We start from the raw sequence: 18,598 nt of genomic DNA on the forward strand, positions 1-18,598 counted from the left end.
AATGTTAAACCAAGAAATTTGTTTTGAAAAGCTTTTATTTTGTACAAAATAAAATAAAAGCAAAAAAAAAAAAAAAAAAAAAAAAAAACCACTTCTTGTGTTCCCGGTCAAAAAAGACCAGGCAACAAAAATAGCTTATAAATCTCTTGTTATGCAATATTATCATGAAATACTGGTACAAATCTTTTTGTCAGGTTGTTTTCTTTCGATTCTGACTGGTTTTGTATTTCTTTTTGGAACAGATGGATTGTAGACCTAATTGACGTGCTCCTAGGGTTAGGTTTAGGGTTCTTCTCACTGTCTGTAGCATGAGGCAGTAAACCCAGTCAGGTTGCAAAGGTAGTCCAGCTCCTCCAGGATGGCACATCCATACGTGCCATCACAAGGAAGTTTGCTGTGTCTCCCAGCACAATTTGAAGAGCATGCAGGAGATGCCAGGAGGAGCTGGACAGGGATGTAGAAGGGCACCAACCCAGCAGCAGGACCGGTATCTGCTACTTTGTATGAGGAGGAATAGGAGGAGCACTGCCAGAGTCCAATAGAATGACCTCCAGCAGGCTATAGGTATGCATATTTTGGACCAAACTTTCAGAATCAGACTTTATTAGGGTGGCATAAGGGCCCAATGTCCTGTAGTGGGTCCTGAGCTCATAGCTTTGCACCATGCAGCTCAGTTGCTATTTGCCAGAGAACACCAGAACTGGTAGGTTTGTCATTGGCATCCTGTTCTCTTCACTGATGAGAGCAGGTTCACACTGAGCACATGTGACAGACGTGAAAGAGTCTGGAGATAACGTGAGGAACATTATGTTGCATGCAACATCATCTAGCATGGCCGGTCTGTCAGTGGGTAAGTAATGGTCTGGGAAGGAATATCCGTGGAGGGTCACAGAAATCTCCACATGTTAGCCAGTGGTTCCCTTACTGCTATAAGGTACCGGGATAAAATCCTCAGCCGCTGGTGCAGTGGGCCCTGTGTTCCTCCTGGTGCATGTTAACATGCCTCAGTGGCTTGACTGTGCAGTTTTTAGATGATAATGACATTGATGCCATGACTGGTCCTCACGTTCCCCAGATTTAAATCCAATTGAGAACCTCTTGGATATTATGTATCGGAGCATCCAATGTTGCTGTGATGAACATCTCATGCAAGTTGGATTAGCCTGTAACTTTAGTATTTTTACATTGATTTTTTTAGTGTGATTTTGAATCCAGTCCTTTGGGTGTTGATGATTTTGGTTTCCATTGACGGTTGTCGCATATAGAATGTATACAAGTAAATATTTTTAAATTGATTATTTTATTCATTGAGATCCGATGTGTGATTTCAGTGTTCCCTGAATTTTTTTGAGCAGTGTATTTGCAGGCAAAAATGCATATGTGAACATGAACATGATCAACAGGCTTCTGAACACTAAATTTGTCTCAGATTTTCAATCTCCCCTATTCATTTTCAATGGATGGTCATTTTTGACCAATAAAGCTAAGATCAATAGGGCTTACAATCATTCAGTATAAAATTAAATACAAAACCATTCCTAACTGAAAGGAAACAAGCTGACAAAAAGATAGATACCAATATTTGGTGATAATACAAGCGATTTATAAGCTGTTTTTTGTAGGCTAGTCAAATTTGACCGGAAACACCATAAAAGTTTCTCTTTTTTTTTTTAACAAGATCTGAGAATTTCAAAACACATTTCTTGGTTAAACATTAAAAAATGTTAGTGTGAAAAACATTTTCATATTGTATTTAATATTGACAAAATTATCCACAAAAAAAAAGCTTTTTTCACTCAAAAACTGATGTACGTAAACTCAGATTAAGGCTTACAAAAAAGTTTTTCCAAAAATAAACACAAAACCAGTCCTAAATGAAAGAAAACAAGCTGACAAAAAGATTGATACAAATATTAGGTTATAATATTGCATAACAAGAGATTTATAAGATATATTTGGTAGGCTGGTCATTTTTGACCAGGAACACCACAAGTGTAACAAGGCTGAATAAAATAAAAAATATCTAGTGTAAATTTACCATTTTTGCAGTAGAAGTTGTTATACACTGTGTGAACAAAGTCAGTAAATCTTGGTCCAATTAGATAACATTAAGTAACATTTTCGGCAGAAAGAATATTCTCCCCGGGTCAAAATGACCCGAACACAACATAAGGGTTAATTGTACTATCATGGACTTTTATGTTTGTGATGCATGAAATATATAGAGTTTGTTCTATGTCAGTGATACCTTTTTCTTCAGATACTTCGAGAGGACAATGGGGATGCATTAGGAGATGAAATCATTTTTCTGACAGATGGTCAGGCAACGGACAACATTGCTGGTTGTGTTCCATCCGCAATACAAAGTGGTGCAATTATACACACACTAGCTTTTAGTAACAGTGCAGCTCGTGAATTGACGGAAATGGCAAACAAAACTGGTAAGTGATATCAGCACGATTAATAACTTACTGTATCTGTCTCAGTGTATTTTATTATTAAATGTAGTTTATTATTAAATACAAAATTTACCATGTTGAAAACAGGGGGACAATTTTTATCACCCAATGATAAGACCACATCTAACCAGTTAATGGATGCATTTGCTTCACTTACATTATCAACTGGAGACTACATAAAAGAACCAGTTCAGGTTTGTCAAGGTTTCCCCCACAATATATTTATTACTCTGGGAGTGTAATTAATCATAGTCCTTTTTATCATTCCTTTAGCTAGAGAGTGTTGGAGCAAGAACATCTGATTGGTTCAATGGGACAGTATCAGTGGATCAGACTGTTGGGAACAAAACCAGCTTTGTAATAATCTATGAAACAAGTTTTCCTAGTGTTTACATACAGTCACCAAGTGGCTCAGTCTATACTCAGACAAATATGAGTCATGATGTATCACAGAAAACTGTCACTTTAAAAATTCCAGGAACTGCAGAGGTATGATAACCTTTATCAACCATTTATTTATTATGTTTATAGCTCAAACCATTAACATATAGGCCTAAATGTATTATCGTAACACAACAAAAGGCATCAAGACTTTTAAACAAACATTAAACAACAACTACATACTAAGACGGAGTTTATTACCTATGATTCAGAAGATACACTTACAGCAAACCCTTACTGATCTGGTTTTACTCTTATGTTTGGTAGCATGGGGACTGGAAGTACAGTATCCAAACTACAATACTGCAGGCTCTGACTCTAACAGTAACGAGTCAAGCGACACAAGCTGATGTTCCTCCTATCATTGTCAAAACCCACATGAACCAGCAGTTCAGTGATGGCACTAAACCCATGATAGTGTTTGCTGAGGTTAGTCAGAGTTACAGGCCTGTCATAAATGCTGATGTGTGGGCTACACTGGAGTCAGAAACTGGCTCCATACATATATTACAACTCTTGGACAATGGAGCAGGTAAACTACCGACAATAAAATATAAATAAAATAAAGTGTAAGGTACTTTTCCCAACTTTGGAAAATAAATCAGAGATCCATATTTTACAGGAGCTGATGCTTTTCAAAATGATGGAATCTATTCAAGATATTTCACAAAGATGGTAAATGGGAGAAGCAGCTTGAAAGTAAGAGTGAAGAATCAAGATGGACAAACCAAATTTGCTGCCCTATATGTCCCTGGATGTGTGTTAAATGGTAAATCACATCACATCTTTTATTATATATGTTATTGCTGTAGTTTTAGATAATTGATGCTGCTGCTGCATGCTACTGTCAATGCATATGGAGATATGGTGCCGTGAAAATTTAAGACATATTGCTGCTGCATAAATAGCATATAAAATAACCCCCCAACAAAGCCGGAAGGAGAAAACAAAACATCTAAATATGTATGCTGCTACTATACAATAATATGCTTAAAATCATCCCCATAAGGCAGAAGAAATATAAAAGATAAAACCCCCCAGAACAAGCAAATCTATTACCAAGACATATGTACTGCTGCTGCTCCAGCGAGCTTTGAGACCGTGTTTTTGTTATCTATGTGAGCCTGTGGTGGCTTTGCCGAATGGCTTAATGCTAGTGAACTATGCTGTTTGTACCTGATCGGTTGACTAGATAGCTTAAACTAGTGACTTGAGTTAAATGTATTTCTGGGCTAATGGAACCCAGATAAATTAACTAGTGGCTTAGCAATGTGAACCTGGGTGCTGTACCCTTAGGTTTATTTAATTGTCTGAGCCAATAGCTCAAAATTACCTAGGTAGAAACCCACACTATGCATGTCATTAACAAACAGGAATCACACTGCAGGCTGATAGATGAAGTAACCCCCAGCAACCATCTGACTCAGGCTCGGGCGGCCTGAGTAAATCATTTTAAATTTGTCATTCAAGAGTTGTATTATTATTATTGTTATTATTATTTTCATTAACCTTCATCAGCATTACTGCCATGCAATTACTTACCTTTAACTTATTAATAAGCTAACAAAATATTTGGGGAAAGAATAAATCACTGTACACTGCTCATGTTTGCATTGTATGAACACATCATTGTTAAATGCATGGCTCATTCCAAGATGGTCTTGAGCAAAACACTACAGTGACTATATTTAAATGCAGTTGTCTGCTTTTATATTAATTGTGTCCAAATTAAAATTTGCTCTAACATGGTATCTACACCAGACACGAGCGGCACAACATGACAAAATCAATAGACTTGTTCAATAGGTAATGCTGTCCGCAATGTATGCAGTGTGATACGGCCAACCCAACAAAACTTCTGCTACTGCTGATATTGATTATGTTCACTAACACTTCAATGACGAGTTAAATTACATGCTGTCGCTGTTAATGATATTCACAATGTTGTAGTAGGAATTTACTGTTCGCTACCATCCAAGCATTATCTCTACCATCCAAGCATTATCTTATCACTGAAATTTCATGCAAATGTACTTTCTGCTGCCGCTGCTATATTAGCAACAATGATAATTGGATCACCATGCAGACTGCTGCTAATATTTCTAACATTGCACTGAATTTGCTATGCGTGCCTCTGCTATTAAAATTCACTAAACTATATAGCTATGCATACTGCTGCTACAGCTGCACGAAAGTACTGACAGTTACTATTTGTCTCTTAATTAAATAGCACAATCAAATAATGCCTATTCACTCTGAAGAGTTCACAAAATCTACTGTGAGTCCTGTTTAATAGGCAAAAGTAATAAAATGCCTATTTCACTTTAAGAGTTACTTGCATTGTCACTTAAATTTCAAGCAACTAAAGCACTTTCTGCTGCTGCCGCTATATTAGCAACAACAATTTGACTTCCTGCTAATAATATTATTTCTAACATGGCATGTGAATTTGCTATGCTGCTGCTATTAAATTTTCTACATGCGATCTGAATAACTATGCATACTGCTGCTACAACTGCACAAAGGTACTTAGAATTGCTATAAACCCCTTTTAAATCAACAAAACGCAAATGATGCCTATTCGCTTGAAGAGATCCATTTTAGTCACTGAAATTCCAGCAACTATGGTCTACCTACTGCTGCCGCAACTAAAGGCATAATTTGATTTGCTCTGCATACTGCCATTAATAATTCGCTATTAACGCAATCTGAAATTCTGGATACTGCTGCTACTAGAATTGCTGTTGCCCATCCATTCATTATCACTGAAATTACATTTAACTAAAGTACTTTCTGCTGCCTCTGCTGTATTAGCAATAATAATTGGTTGCTATGCAGACTGCTGCTAATATTATTTCTAACATTGCATCTGAATTAGCTATGCCATTCTGCTGCTATTAAATTCGCTAAAAATTGCGAACTGAATAGCTACATACTTTTTGGTTTTATTTGTAGTAAAACCATGGTTAATTATTTAAGGATCCCTCTTCTTAAGTGCATTGCAATGCGGCAAGAGTACACATATAAGTGGGTATATTATTTTCTGTTGCTCATTAAGTTCTTATGGTTAAATAGGTAAGCTGTTGACAGTATGACGTTTATGAAAGATGTTTATACAGTTCTGACCTAAAACTGTGAACAATGGTGAAACGTCAACCTCCCGCTCTCTCTCGTGAAGCCAACAAGGAAATGACTAAAACTACTACGACTACGACTAAAAATTCTTCGACTGGCCACTAGAGGCTGGCTCCAAAGGGAGGTCAATCCCATAGACTCCCCATGTTAAAATGCCCAACTTCACAGCAGAAAAAAACATGTCTACAGAAAAAAAATTATTTTGGTCTGTATAGCTAATTTTGCCCTTCATGACAGCTGTGAGGGGGGGTGAATTTTTTTATAACTCATCCGTTTTAATTATATTAAGCCTTAAAGTTCTGCATAATTAAGGGCATGGACACTTGAGTGACAGGTGGTTTGCTGCTGTTGACACTGCCATCGCGCTAGGTGGGCATGGCTTCAGCAACCAGCTCCCGCCTTTTTGCCCATTTTCGATGATCCGGGAGTGACACACGGTGACTTGCTGCCAAGATGGTGACGGCCCGCTCCGCCCACTTTGAGCTTCAAAAACACTCTTCAAAAAGCTACGGGTGATGTCACAGACACTACGTCCATGTTTTTATACAGTCTATGATTTAAACACAAGCGCATTGGTAAATGTAGGAAGACAACTGCATTGTTGCAACATTGGTCCCCTCAGAGAGAGTCTTCTCAAAAACAGGACAAATAATCACAGAGAGGAGAAATCGCATTAGGGCAGCGTTCAGCCCCGACAAAATGGTTCTGATGACGCAAGAGTTGCAACTATGGCAGCTGAGAAGGCCATTCTTTGTGTTCTTTTTGAAGAATTTTCAGAGCCTGATGAAATCGGTATAAATACGTGTTTAATATTGCAAAATATGCTCAATGTTACAGTCACTGCCCTTGCCGTACAGAATAAAAGAGAACATCCCAATCTAGTGAAAGGGTTTTGGAAACTGTGGTTCAGTGATACTAAATGAAAAAAACACTGAATAAAAAAAAAAATAATAATAATACTTACCAACACACAAACCATTCACAGTTGCTAAATTGGGCTAAAATAGAAGGCTCCATTAAGTGATACTAAATGAAGAGCCATTTGGGAGCCATAAGAGCCTGGCTCTTCTAAGGGAGCCGAGCCAAAAGAGCCAAATCTTTGAAAAGAGCCGGACTTCTTATCACTACTGTGCCGCATTCCGACTGCCTGCCAGAATTCGACTCCCCTATGTGTGCATGCACATGACGTAATTTGTTGATATTGGTGTGGCCAAATAAATTTAATTTAATATTCATTTAATTTTATGTATTGTATATAGTTACTACATCCTTATGTGGATAAACATTTTTTTTTTATTTGTTAAGAACATGTTTTATATTTTTGATATTCAAATAAAAATGACAAATAATATATACTGTATATTATATATATATATATATATATATAATATATATTAATATATATATATATATATATATATATATATATATATATCCCACAATGTTTGTCTGCACAGCTTTTTGTAAGTAATATTTTCAACCCAAGTTTCACTATAGAACGTTCAAGAAAGTGTTAAGAAAGTAACAACCTCAAAAACACAAAAAGTAAAGCAGTTCGGTCATTTCGTTCACTCAAATGACTCAAATGAAACTCGTTCAGTGAAGGGCATATTCGTTCACTATATTCACCAAATCACATGCTCCCTCACATCTCAAAATCAAAGGCTATAGAGTGGTGAAGCGAGTTAGCATTTTAGCACTTCCGGTTCCATCGTCCAAGAGTCAATGGGTTTTTTGAATGGGATTTTGGTTAAATCCCTAACATAAGGTCCGTGGTTCACACAGGCTCAAGATACTTTCAAGTTTTATTGTACAACATTAAACACACCAGTTACACCCCCCTCAATTTTTTTTTAAACTGTTACGTTTCTTAAAAAAGACGGTTGCTAACAAGTTGCTAAATGGGACTAGTGTTGTTTTTGGCAGCCTGTTTTAATTTTAGTCTTAGTCTAGTCTTTGTGTGAAGCTATCATTTTAGTTTTTATTAGTTTTAGTCACGTTCATACTCTTTTTAGTCTAGTCTAGTTTTAGTCGACGAAAACTGATGACATTTTAGTCTAGTTTTAGTCAATGAAAATGTTATTTTAGTGAAAGTGAAAGTGACGTGACATACAGCCAAGTATGGTGACCCATACTCGGAATTCGTGCCTTGCTTTTAACCCATCCAAAGTGCACACACACAGCAGTGAACCCACACACACCGTGAACACACACCTGGAGCAGTGGGCAGCCATTTATGCTGCGACGCCCGGGGAGCAGTTGTGGGTTCGGTGCCTTGCTTAGTCTCTTTTTAGTAATGCAATTCTATTTAACCCAGTCAATATAGTACAAGTACCTAGAAGTATAGATGAAACCAAAATTTTCTTTTAGCCAAACCCATTTCAAATAAGGTTATTTACATTTACATTTACATTTACATTTAATCATTTAGCAGACGCTTTTATCCAAAGCGACTTACAAATGAGAACAGTAGAAACAATCAGATCAACGAGAACAACAACGGTATACAAGTGCTATGACAAGTCTCAGTTAGTCTAGTACAGAACACGTAGCCAGAGTTTTTTTATTATTATTATTTTTTTTTTTTTTTGGGAATATGATAGAAAAGAAAAAAGGTAAGTACTAGTATTAGTTGGTTAAGTGCAGGCGAAAAAGATGAGTCTTTAGATGTTTTTTGAAAATGAGTAAAGACTCAGCTGTTCGAATTGAGATCGGGAGGTCATTCCACCAGCTGGGAGCAGTCCAGGAAAAAGTCCGTGAGAGTGATTTTGAACCTCTTTGGGATGGCAACACAAGGCGTCGTTCACTTGCAGAGCGCAAACTTCTGGAGGGTGCATAAGATTGAACTAGTGAGTTTATGTAAGTTGGCGCCGTGCCAGTGGTCGGTTTTGTAGGCAGGCATCAGTACCTTGAATTTGATGCGAGCGGCTACTGGTAGCCAGTGTAACCTGATGAGGAGAGGAGTAACATGGGCTGTTTTCGGCTCATTGAAGACAACCCTCGCTGCTGCATTCTGGATCAGTTGTAGAGGCTTGATAGTACATGCAGGAAGGCCCGCCAGGAGAGCATTGCAATAGTCCAAGTCTGGAGAGAACAAGAGCTTGGACAAGAAGTTGGGTGGATTGCTCTGACAGGAAGGGTCTAATCTTCCTAATTTTGAATAAGGCAAATCTACAGGACCGGGTCGTTGTAGCAATATGGTCTGTGAAGCTTAACTGATGATCCATCACAACTCCTAGGTTTCTGGCTGTCCTGGAAGGAGTTATGGTTGACGAACCCAGCTGTATAGAGAAGTTGTGATGAAACGATGGGTTAGCTGGAACCACCAGCAGTTCAGTCTTAGTAAGGTTGAGCTGAAGGTGATGGTCATTCATCCAGCTAGAAATGTCACTCAGACAGGCTGAAATGCGAGCAACTACCGTCGGGTCATCTGGTTGGAATGAGAAGTAGAGTTGAGTGTCATCAGCATAGCAGTGATAGGAAAAGCCATGCTTCTGAATGACAGATCCTAACGACGTCATGTAGATGGAGAAGAGAAGCGGTCCAAGTACTGAGCCTTGAGGAACCCCAGTAGCAAGTTGTTGTGACTTAGAAACTTCACCCCCCCAAGACACCATGAAGGATCTATCAGACAGGTAGGAGTTAAGCCACTGGAGTGCGGTTCCAGAGATGCCCATCTTTCTGAGGGTGGATAGGAGAATCTGGTGATTAACAGTGTCAAAAGCAGCAGACAGGTCCAGCAAAATGAGTACTGAGGATTTTGAAGCTGCTCTTGCCAGTCGCAGGGCTTCAGTAACCGAGAGCAGGGCAGTCTCAGTTGAGTGGCCACTTTTGAAGCCAGATTGATTGCTGTCCAGGAGGTTGTTCTGTACAAGAAACATAGAGAGCTGGTTAAACACAGCTCGTTCGAGTGTCTTTGCAATGAATGGAAGAAGGGATACTGGTCTGTAGTTTTCTAGAAGTGCTGGATTTAGAGATGGTTTCTTCAGCAGTGGGCTTACCCGAGCCTGCTTAAATGCTGAGGGAAATGTTCCAGAGTGAAGAGAGGAGTTGATAATGTGAGTAAGTGAAGGTATGACTGAAGAAGAAATCGCTTGAAGGAGGTGAGTGGGGATCGGATCCAGTGGGCAAGTAGTAGGATGAATGGACAGGATAAGTTTAGAAACGTCCGTCTCTGAGAGTGGAGAGAAGGAGGAGAACGAGTGAGCATTAGTCGTTGTGAAGTTATCCTCAGTCTGCGGTGTGGAGAATTGGTCACTGATGGTTCTTGTCTTATTTGTGAAGAAAACTGCAAAGTCATCAGCTGTAAGAGTCGACTGAGGAGGAGGTCGAGGCGGATTAAGAAGAGAAGAGAAGGTTTTGAAGAGTGTCCGAGCGTCACAACAGTTGTTAATCTTGTCGTGGTAATATGATGTTTTAGCAGTGAAGACGTTTGCAGAGAAGGAGGAGAGGAGAGACTGATACACACTGAGGTCGGTAGAGTTTCTTGATTTAAGCCATTTCCTCTCTGCAGCCCTGAGTTTAGAGCGATGTTCACGGAGTACATCGGACAGCCAGGGGGCAGATGAGGTGGTGCGTGCTGGTCTAGACGACAGTGGGCAAAAGTTGTCCAAGCAAGAAGTCAGAGTGGAACAAAAAGTGTCCGTAGCACTGTTCGTGTCCAGAGCTGAAAACTGCGAGAGTGAAGGAAGTGAGGATGCAACCACAGAGGATAGGCGAGATGGAGAGAGTGAGCGTAGGTTCCGTCGAAAGGTGACCCGCGTTGGAGCGTGTGCCGCTTCAGGAGTAAGTGCTAGATTAGCAGTAATGAGGAAGTGGTCTGAGGTGTGCAGTGGAGTAACTAAAGTGTTGTCCACTGAGCAACAGCGCGTGTAGATGAGGTCCAGTTGGTTGCCCGATTTCTTATTATATTATTGTTACCTTATAGACTCAAGAATACATCCATTCCAGACACGGAAGACTCTCTGATTTGAATTTACAACATTTATTTTACCAACCAAACATGTTAGAAGTACACACACATAAATTTTAATAAAATAAATAAAAACAATAATAATATTAATTATAATAATAATAATTTGCTAATTTTTCTCCCAAAGATGAACCCCGGGTAGCCGGGCATCGGTCCCTTTCTCTGTGTCAAGGCTGATTTGTACTCGACGTGTCCACAATTTCGCTTGGGTGAGCGCGGAAAATATGATGTCATCACGGTGTTGCTGGAAGTTCGCTTCTTCATGTTATTCATGTTACAGTGTGCAGCAGTTCATTGCGGGTTATTATTGTCATTCAGTAACACAAGCTTACTTCAAGCTGCCTTGAAGGACAAAAGCTCATCTTTACAGACTGGGACGACTGAAGGCAAAATATTATTTACATATTTAGTTATACAAATCACCGCGAGAGCTTTCCAATATGCGCACCACTGAGTGGCGTCTGTACTTCCCGGTCAGAGAGCACCTGTCCATCAAAAGCTCACTATCCAATCAGAGTAGATCACTGTTAAGCCCGCCCCCACGAGAGGTTTGTGTCAAAACACCAAACGAAAAACGTAATCAAAATCTGTGGCAATGCATTCAGAATCCACGATTAGCGAAAACGAATCTTTGAAAAACATTAACAAACAATGAAGCATATTTGAAGAGCCTGTTAAATTTGTGCAACTGAGTTCATTTTTTTCATTTTCATTGTGTTTTTCTTCTTTTGCAATGGCATATTTTTGATAGTTTCTGAAAAAGTTACGTTCAGTTTTATAAAGTTACGTTCAGTTTTATAAAGTTTAGTTAATTTTTAAAGAAGCAAATGTAATTCCATACGCGCGAACTATTCACGTGGCGGAGTCGGAAAACTCTTTTTTTGGAAAAAATATTTGCATGCACGTCTGTGTCGGCGTTTGTTTGAAACAGAAGCAGTTTTAATGTGAAGTTCAAACTCCATCAGGTGCTTTTTGACGGAAAACTCTTTTTTTGGAAAAAATATTTGCATAGTTTGTCCAAGGCTTCTTATTTGAAGTACGTTTTATTTTTATTGTATAAAATAGAATTCGAATTCATTTAGATATTAATTATACACGATTTGCTTAAAGTTGTCTTGTGTTTGATGCATAATACAGCCAATAGTTTAAGATTGTTTTAAGTTTGTACATAAAGAAATGATTAATTCATCAACTCATTCATCACAGGACTTGTGGTGGGTGATTCAGATGTTTAAATATGGCTTCTTTTTTGACCTATAGAGCTTTAGCCGGAAACGGCGAATGGCACGGTGGATTGTGTTCACCGACAATGTTTTCTGGAAGTATTCCTGAGCCCATGTTGTGATTTCCATTACAGTAGCATTCCTGTATGTGATGCAGTGCTGTCTAAGGGCCCGAAGATCATGGGCATCCAGTATGGTTTTCCGGCCTTGACCCTTACGCACAGAGATTGTTCCAGATTCTCTGAATTTTTGGATGATATTATGCACTGTAGATGACGATAACGTCAAACTCTTTGCAATTTTTCTCTGAGAAACTCCTTTCTGATATTGCTCCACTATTTTTCACCACAGCATTGTGAGAATTGGTGATCCTCTGCCTATCTTGAATTCTGAGAGACACTGCCACTCTGAGAGGGTCTTTTTATACACAATCATGTTGCCAATTGACCTAATAAGTTGCAAATTGGTCCTCCAGCTGTTCCTTATATGTACATTTAACTTTTCTGGCCTCTTATTTCTACCTGTCCCAACTTTTTTGGAATGTGTAGCTCTCATGAAATCCAAAATGAGCCAATATTTGGCATGACATTTCAAAATGTCTCACTTTCAACATTTGATATGTTATCTATAATCTATTATGAATAAAATATAAGTTTATGAGATTTGTAAATTATTCCATTCCTTTTTACTCACAATTTGTACAGTGTCCCAACATTTTTGGAATCGGGTTTGTAATAATAATAATAATAATAAATTCAGGTGGTTACTCTAATTTTAATTGTAGTGCAGCTGAGCCCTCCAAAGCCTCCCATTTTTGAAGAACCACTTGACGTTGGAAACTTTACCAGAACAGACACCGGAGAGAGTTTTATGGTGAAACTTTCTGGACAAGCTCCATCAAATTTCCCTCCTAACAGAATCACCGATCTGAGTGCTGAGATCCAGGAGGACACTGTGCTTCTAAACTGGACAGCTCCTGGTGAGGACCTAGACCAAGGGACAGGTAAATCATACAATTTTACCAGTCTCTAAAAGGTTTTCCATTTGTCTTAACATCTTTGCTGACAAAATAAAAGTTGTTTTAAAGTTACATCATGACTTTCATTGTCTTGCATTGCGTGTTTTTTTTGTTTTTTTTTGGTTTCCTTAAAGCTAAATCCTATGAGATCAGGTGGAGCTTTGACCTTAAAATGCTTCGATTCAACTTCAGCAATGGTCACGAAGTCAACACAACTGCTGTCTCACCTCAGAAGGCTGGATCAGTTGAACAGCATTCATTCAATCTCAATATCACAATCCAAAATGGCACCACACTCTTCTTTGCAGTTCAGTCGGAGGACAAACAAAAAGCAAAATCTGAAACCTCCAACATTGCTCAAGCTTCAAAGATCCTCCCTGGTCCAAAACCTCAAGGAATATCAAACCCAGGCATGAACTTGACAGTTCTTGTCATTTCTCTGTGTGTGGTAACTGTGGTCTTATGCTTTATTGTTGTTGTAGTGGTGTGTGCAGTGAAACGCAGAAAACGCTCTGCTAAGAGTGATATGGCATTAATAATCACAAATGAAGGTCAAAACAATCTTTATGCCTAATTTGACAAAAGGTATAAATGCACATCCAGCAGCGTTAAAACATAATCAATTCCATCAAACATAATTTCTTATTTCTTTCATATTTTTGTAGCATGTGTAATCTTGCACAGATTATTATGAAGGATTTCTGTTTTTGTCTATCACATAGGATTCTGTGGACTGAATATAGTTTCATAATTATTCAGTTTGGTGTACAATTGTCCACTGTAATACAAAACAAAAATCCGTAACTGGCTGTGCCTCAATGATTGATTCTGCTTTCAAGCACCCCTGGTGGAAGAAGACTAGTTTCTAATTAGAAAACAGTAACCATTGTTGCCTCATGCGATTTCTGCTCCTGTGTGTGGTTGAATAACATTACATTGTGACCATGTTACCTGTAATATCTAGTGTGGATCATCATAACACAAACACACACACACACACACACAAACACATATATGACACACACACACACACACACACACACACACACACACACACACACACATATATATATATATATATATATATATATATATATTTAGGGCTGTCAAATGATTAATCACGATTAATCACATCCAAAATAAAAGTTTTGTTTACATAATATATGTATGTGTACAGAGTATATTTATTATGTATATATAAATACACACACATAAATTATATATTTAGAAAATATTTACATGTATATACATTTATATATTTATATTCTTATATTTTATATTATATATAAATATATTTAATATATAAACATAACATATTCTTCTTAAATATATACATGCATGTGTGTGTATTTATATATACATAATAAATATACACAGTATACACACATATATTATGTAAACAAAACTTTTATTTTGGATGTGATTAATCGTGATTAATCATTTGACAGCCCTAATATATATATATTCAGACTTTTGAGATACTATTACAAGATTTCATGTTTTGAGATTTTGTTGTACTTCTACTTTGTTATCCTTTTTATGTATTGGTGTTAATGGCAGTTGTGTGTGTCTTTGAACAATGGTTTTCTTTATTTTTCTTTAACGATCACCTTTCAAGTTATTGTTTTATGTAGATGTGTTTACAGCAAGATTATGAAAAAAAAAAAAACTGACAAAATAAAGTGTATACTTTCTCAAAATTCCTTACTTGCTTTTTGTTTTACTGTACTAGAATGAAAGTTAATGGTAAAAGCATTGTTATATAATGAGATTTAATGTCTGCACTGATAGTGAATGCCAATAACAAAATAAGTTCACAATTAAAAAAACAATTATTTTATTTTTATTTTTATTTATTTATTTATTTATTCATTTATTTATTTAGTTAGTTATTAATTAATTAATTAATTAATTAATTAATTAATTAATTAATTAATTTTATTATGAGGGGGCATACAAGCCACATTTATTTCTTGCACTCTTAACACACTTACATTTTCCTTTCACGTACAAATTATTTGCATGAAATACCTTTGATGAAAAAAATATGAAATTGGCCTTGTTGCTGTCTAGAAACACAATGCAGGTAAAGCCACAAATCTGAACATGTTCTTGTTCCCTTTCAATCTGTCACTGTATTCATCACGTCGGATGACCGACGAATTGGGATCTCGCTTAGAAAGACCAATTCACTTTGAGTGTAAACTAAACGAGCCAATGCATATTGGCATGCAATTATTGCATCCAGCTGCCGCTGATCACAGCTTGAGTATAAGTAGGCAGCAGGTGCAGCGCATATTGAGCTTTTCGCTTTGGAGCCGAGCGGTTTCATCATTCTGCTCCTGACTTTCTGCTTCATGTGATCTACAGATCGAGTACAGCACGCTCTTCGGAAGCTCTTGTGCTGGTAGTACGGTGCTTCAGCAGTGGTGGTTCTTCCTGTGTCGAGTGGGTTGCACACATCAGGCTGCACTACCCCCTGTTTGTGTTGCAGGGGTGTTGTTGTTTGTGTTGTATTCTCCCCTGTGCACTTCAGCACACTAAAAAAGTGATTTATAAAAAAGCATTTTTAAAGCTTTCGTGGACGAGTCATGCTCCCATTGCGGGAAAATTACTGTCTCGGAGTTGGGCTCGAGTGGAAACCTCCACCGTGTCCCGAACCCTCAAGGCTGGATGATTGGTTTCTCGGGGTGGCTCACGTTGGTTCTCAGGGCCCCATTCTGATGCCTTTCTTCCCGGAGGTGAATGATGAGCTCACTGGGTTGTGGATGGCACCTTTCACTGCCAGAAACTGCCCCAGTGGCTTGTCCTCCCTCACCACCTTTGACGGTAGGGCAGTGCAGGGGTTTACAGAAGTCCCTCCAGTGGAGCGGATGGTTGTTATGCAATTGTGTCCAAATACCAGTGCCACCTGGCGGGGCAAGCCGTCGCTCCCCTCCTGCGTTGGCCCTGACTGGCAGTGCTTGTGCCGCCTGCAGAGAAGCTGCCTCTGTCCTACACGCCATGGCGTTGTTGCATGTTCATCAGGCCAAGTCACTGAAGGACCTGCATGAGGGTGGTCATGACCCAAAAGTTCTCAAAGGACTTCATACTAGGGCTGGGCGATATATCTAACCATATAATCATGCGCATCTAGTCAGTAAATCTGGTTCCCTGATTAGCGCTAAATCGCCATCACCTGCTTTCAAACGGAGCGGCATTTAATAGACAGAGCCCGTAGATCACTGACAAGCTACGCAATATCGAGTTCATTATCGAAACCCAAACATATACGATAATGAACGCGATATTGCGTAGCTTGTCAGTGATCTACAGCTCTGTCTAATAAATGCCGCTCCATTTGAAAGCAGGTGATGGTGATTTAGCGCTAATCAGGGAACCAGATTTACTGACTAGATGCGCATGATTATATCGTTAGATATCGTTAGAAGTTTGTCAACTTCTAGACATCTTTGGGTCCCCAGAAGGGACGGAGGGGTTGTGGACGGGCCAGTCCCAGACCACACTCACCCTCCTCTCTCATCAGTGAGCAGCTGTGGGTGGTTTGAGAGTGCGATCTGTAAGGGAAACAGGTCAGTTTAGCTCAAAGGGAATCATTTAAGATTTTATAGGGAATTTGAACAGAATCACTGTTTTATGGCTGATCACTGAGTCGGCCAGCTATTCATTGAACGAGCCGTATAACATCAACTATTAATAAGCACAGTAACAAAATCGGCAGTTTAAGACATTAACTTGTAAGCACAAAACACAAGATAATTCTCTTTTCAATATTAATAAGGCTTATTTAGATAAATCTAAGACATATAAACTAATCTAACACATAAGAACACACACTTACACATTCACACAAGTTGCAGGAAGAGAGAAAGTAAGGAAATAATGAGTTTAAGAGAATGAAAATGTGAAATCCCAAGTTTACAGCAATATGTGCAATTACACATTCAATACATTCAAGAGCAGGATGGCGGTCACACTGAAACAGTTTCAGAGGCTCCTGGGGCATATTGCAGCTGCAGCGGCAGCTTCAGCACTGGCTCCATGGCCAAGTCCCGAGGTGGGCGTGGCAACACAGCACTCACCAGGTCCAAGTCACACCTTGCTGACGCGAAACCTTCACCCAGTGGTGAGACCTTGCGTTTCTCCGGGCAGGAGTGCCCCTAGAACAGGTCTTGATCCATCTCAAAGTGCGCTTACAAGGCAAGTACGTACTAGTCCGCATGGACAACACTGCGACCGTTGCGTACATCAAACGACAAGGTGGTCTATGCTCCTGTCGCATGTTGCAACTCGCCCGCCACCTCCTCCTCTGGAGTCGCTTTGTGCCATTCACATTCCTGGTCTGCACAACCAGGCAGCCAATGAGCTGCACTCCCGGGAGAATGAAGACTCTAACCCAAGAGGGTCCATTTAATTTGGTAGACCTGTTTGCCTCTCCAGAAACCTCTCACTGCCAGTTGTTCTAATCCCTGACCGAGGGAACACTCCGCATGGGTCCTGCACAAGTATGCGTTCACGGGGCCTTTGCAAATATGCATTTTCACCAGTGAGCCAGTGTCTGTGCAAGATCAGGGAGAACAAGGAGCAGGTCCTGCTCATGGTGCCTTTATGGCCCACTCGGACTTGGTTTCTGAAACTGATGCTTCTCGTGACAGCCCCTCCTTGGCAGATTCCTCTGAGGAAGGTACTACTGACTCAGAGACAGGGCACAGTGTGGCACCCGCATCCAGACCTCTGGATGGACACGGAGGTTCTGGGTGCCTACCCCAAGAGGTAGTTGACACCATCACTTCAGCGAGAGCACCATCTACGAGACATGCTTACGCGCCTTGAAGTGGAACCCTGTTCATCGAGTGGTGTTCTTCTAACCAAGAAGGCCCCCGGAAATGTCCGATCAGAGTTCTGCTGTCTTTCTGCAGCAGGGGTTGGAGGGGCTGTCTCCCTCCACCCTTAAAATCTACGTGGCTGCAATTGCTGCCAACCACGACCCCGTCTATACTCTTTTAAGGCCTGTCTCTATTGCTCAGAGCACTACAGCAGGGCCAATTTGAGCCTATGCAGACAGTCGAGCTGAAGTTTCTGTCAATGAAAACTCTGCTCCTGCTTGCATTGGCCTCCATCAAGAGGACAGGGGACCTGCACACATTTTCGGATAACGATTCATGCCTAGAGTTTGGACCAGCTAACTCCCAGCTAATCCTGAGGCCCCGGCCTGGCTATGTGCCCAAGATTCCCACTACTCCCTTCAGGGATCAAGTGGTAAGGTAAGGTAAGGTAAGGTAAACTTTTATTGTCCCCAGTAGGGAAATTTGTCTTAGGCCATCACCCATGCTGCAACCATACAGTACAC

General features: G+C 39.5%; 1 protein-coding gene across 1 annotated transcript in view; it reads left to right on the top strand.

Annotated features, from left to right (window-relative positions):
• LOC109084006 (calcium-activated chloride channel regulator 1-like) overlaps positions 1-14,206 on the top strand; it is a 24,890-nt gene extending 10,684 nt beyond the window's left edge. The window contains exons 9-15 of the mRNA XM_042739213.1: positions 2,261-2,441; positions 2,547-2,653; positions 2,733-2,948; positions 3,168-3,432; positions 3,523-3,669; positions 13,015-13,233; positions 13,383-14,206. Of these exons, the coding sequence (XP_042595147.1) occupies positions 2,261-2,441; positions 2,547-2,653; positions 2,733-2,948; positions 3,168-3,432; positions 3,523-3,669; positions 13,015-13,233; positions 13,383-13,822 (1,575 nt within the window). The 3' untranslated portion in view covers positions 13,823-14,206. The remainder of the gene's footprint in view (positions 1-2,260; positions 2,442-2,546; positions 2,654-2,732; positions 2,949-3,167; positions 3,433-3,522; positions 3,670-13,014; positions 13,234-13,382) is intronic.
• The last annotated feature ends 4,392 nt before the right edge of the window (positions 14,207-18,598 follow it).

The sequence above is a fragment of the Cyprinus carpio genome, chromosome B15 (assembly GCF_018340385.1).
Source record: "Cyprinus carpio isolate SPL01 chromosome B15, ASM1834038v1, whole genome shotgun sequence".
Classification (NCBI taxonomy): Eukaryota; Metazoa; Chordata; class Actinopteri; order Cypriniformes; family Cyprinidae; genus Cyprinus; species Cyprinus carpio.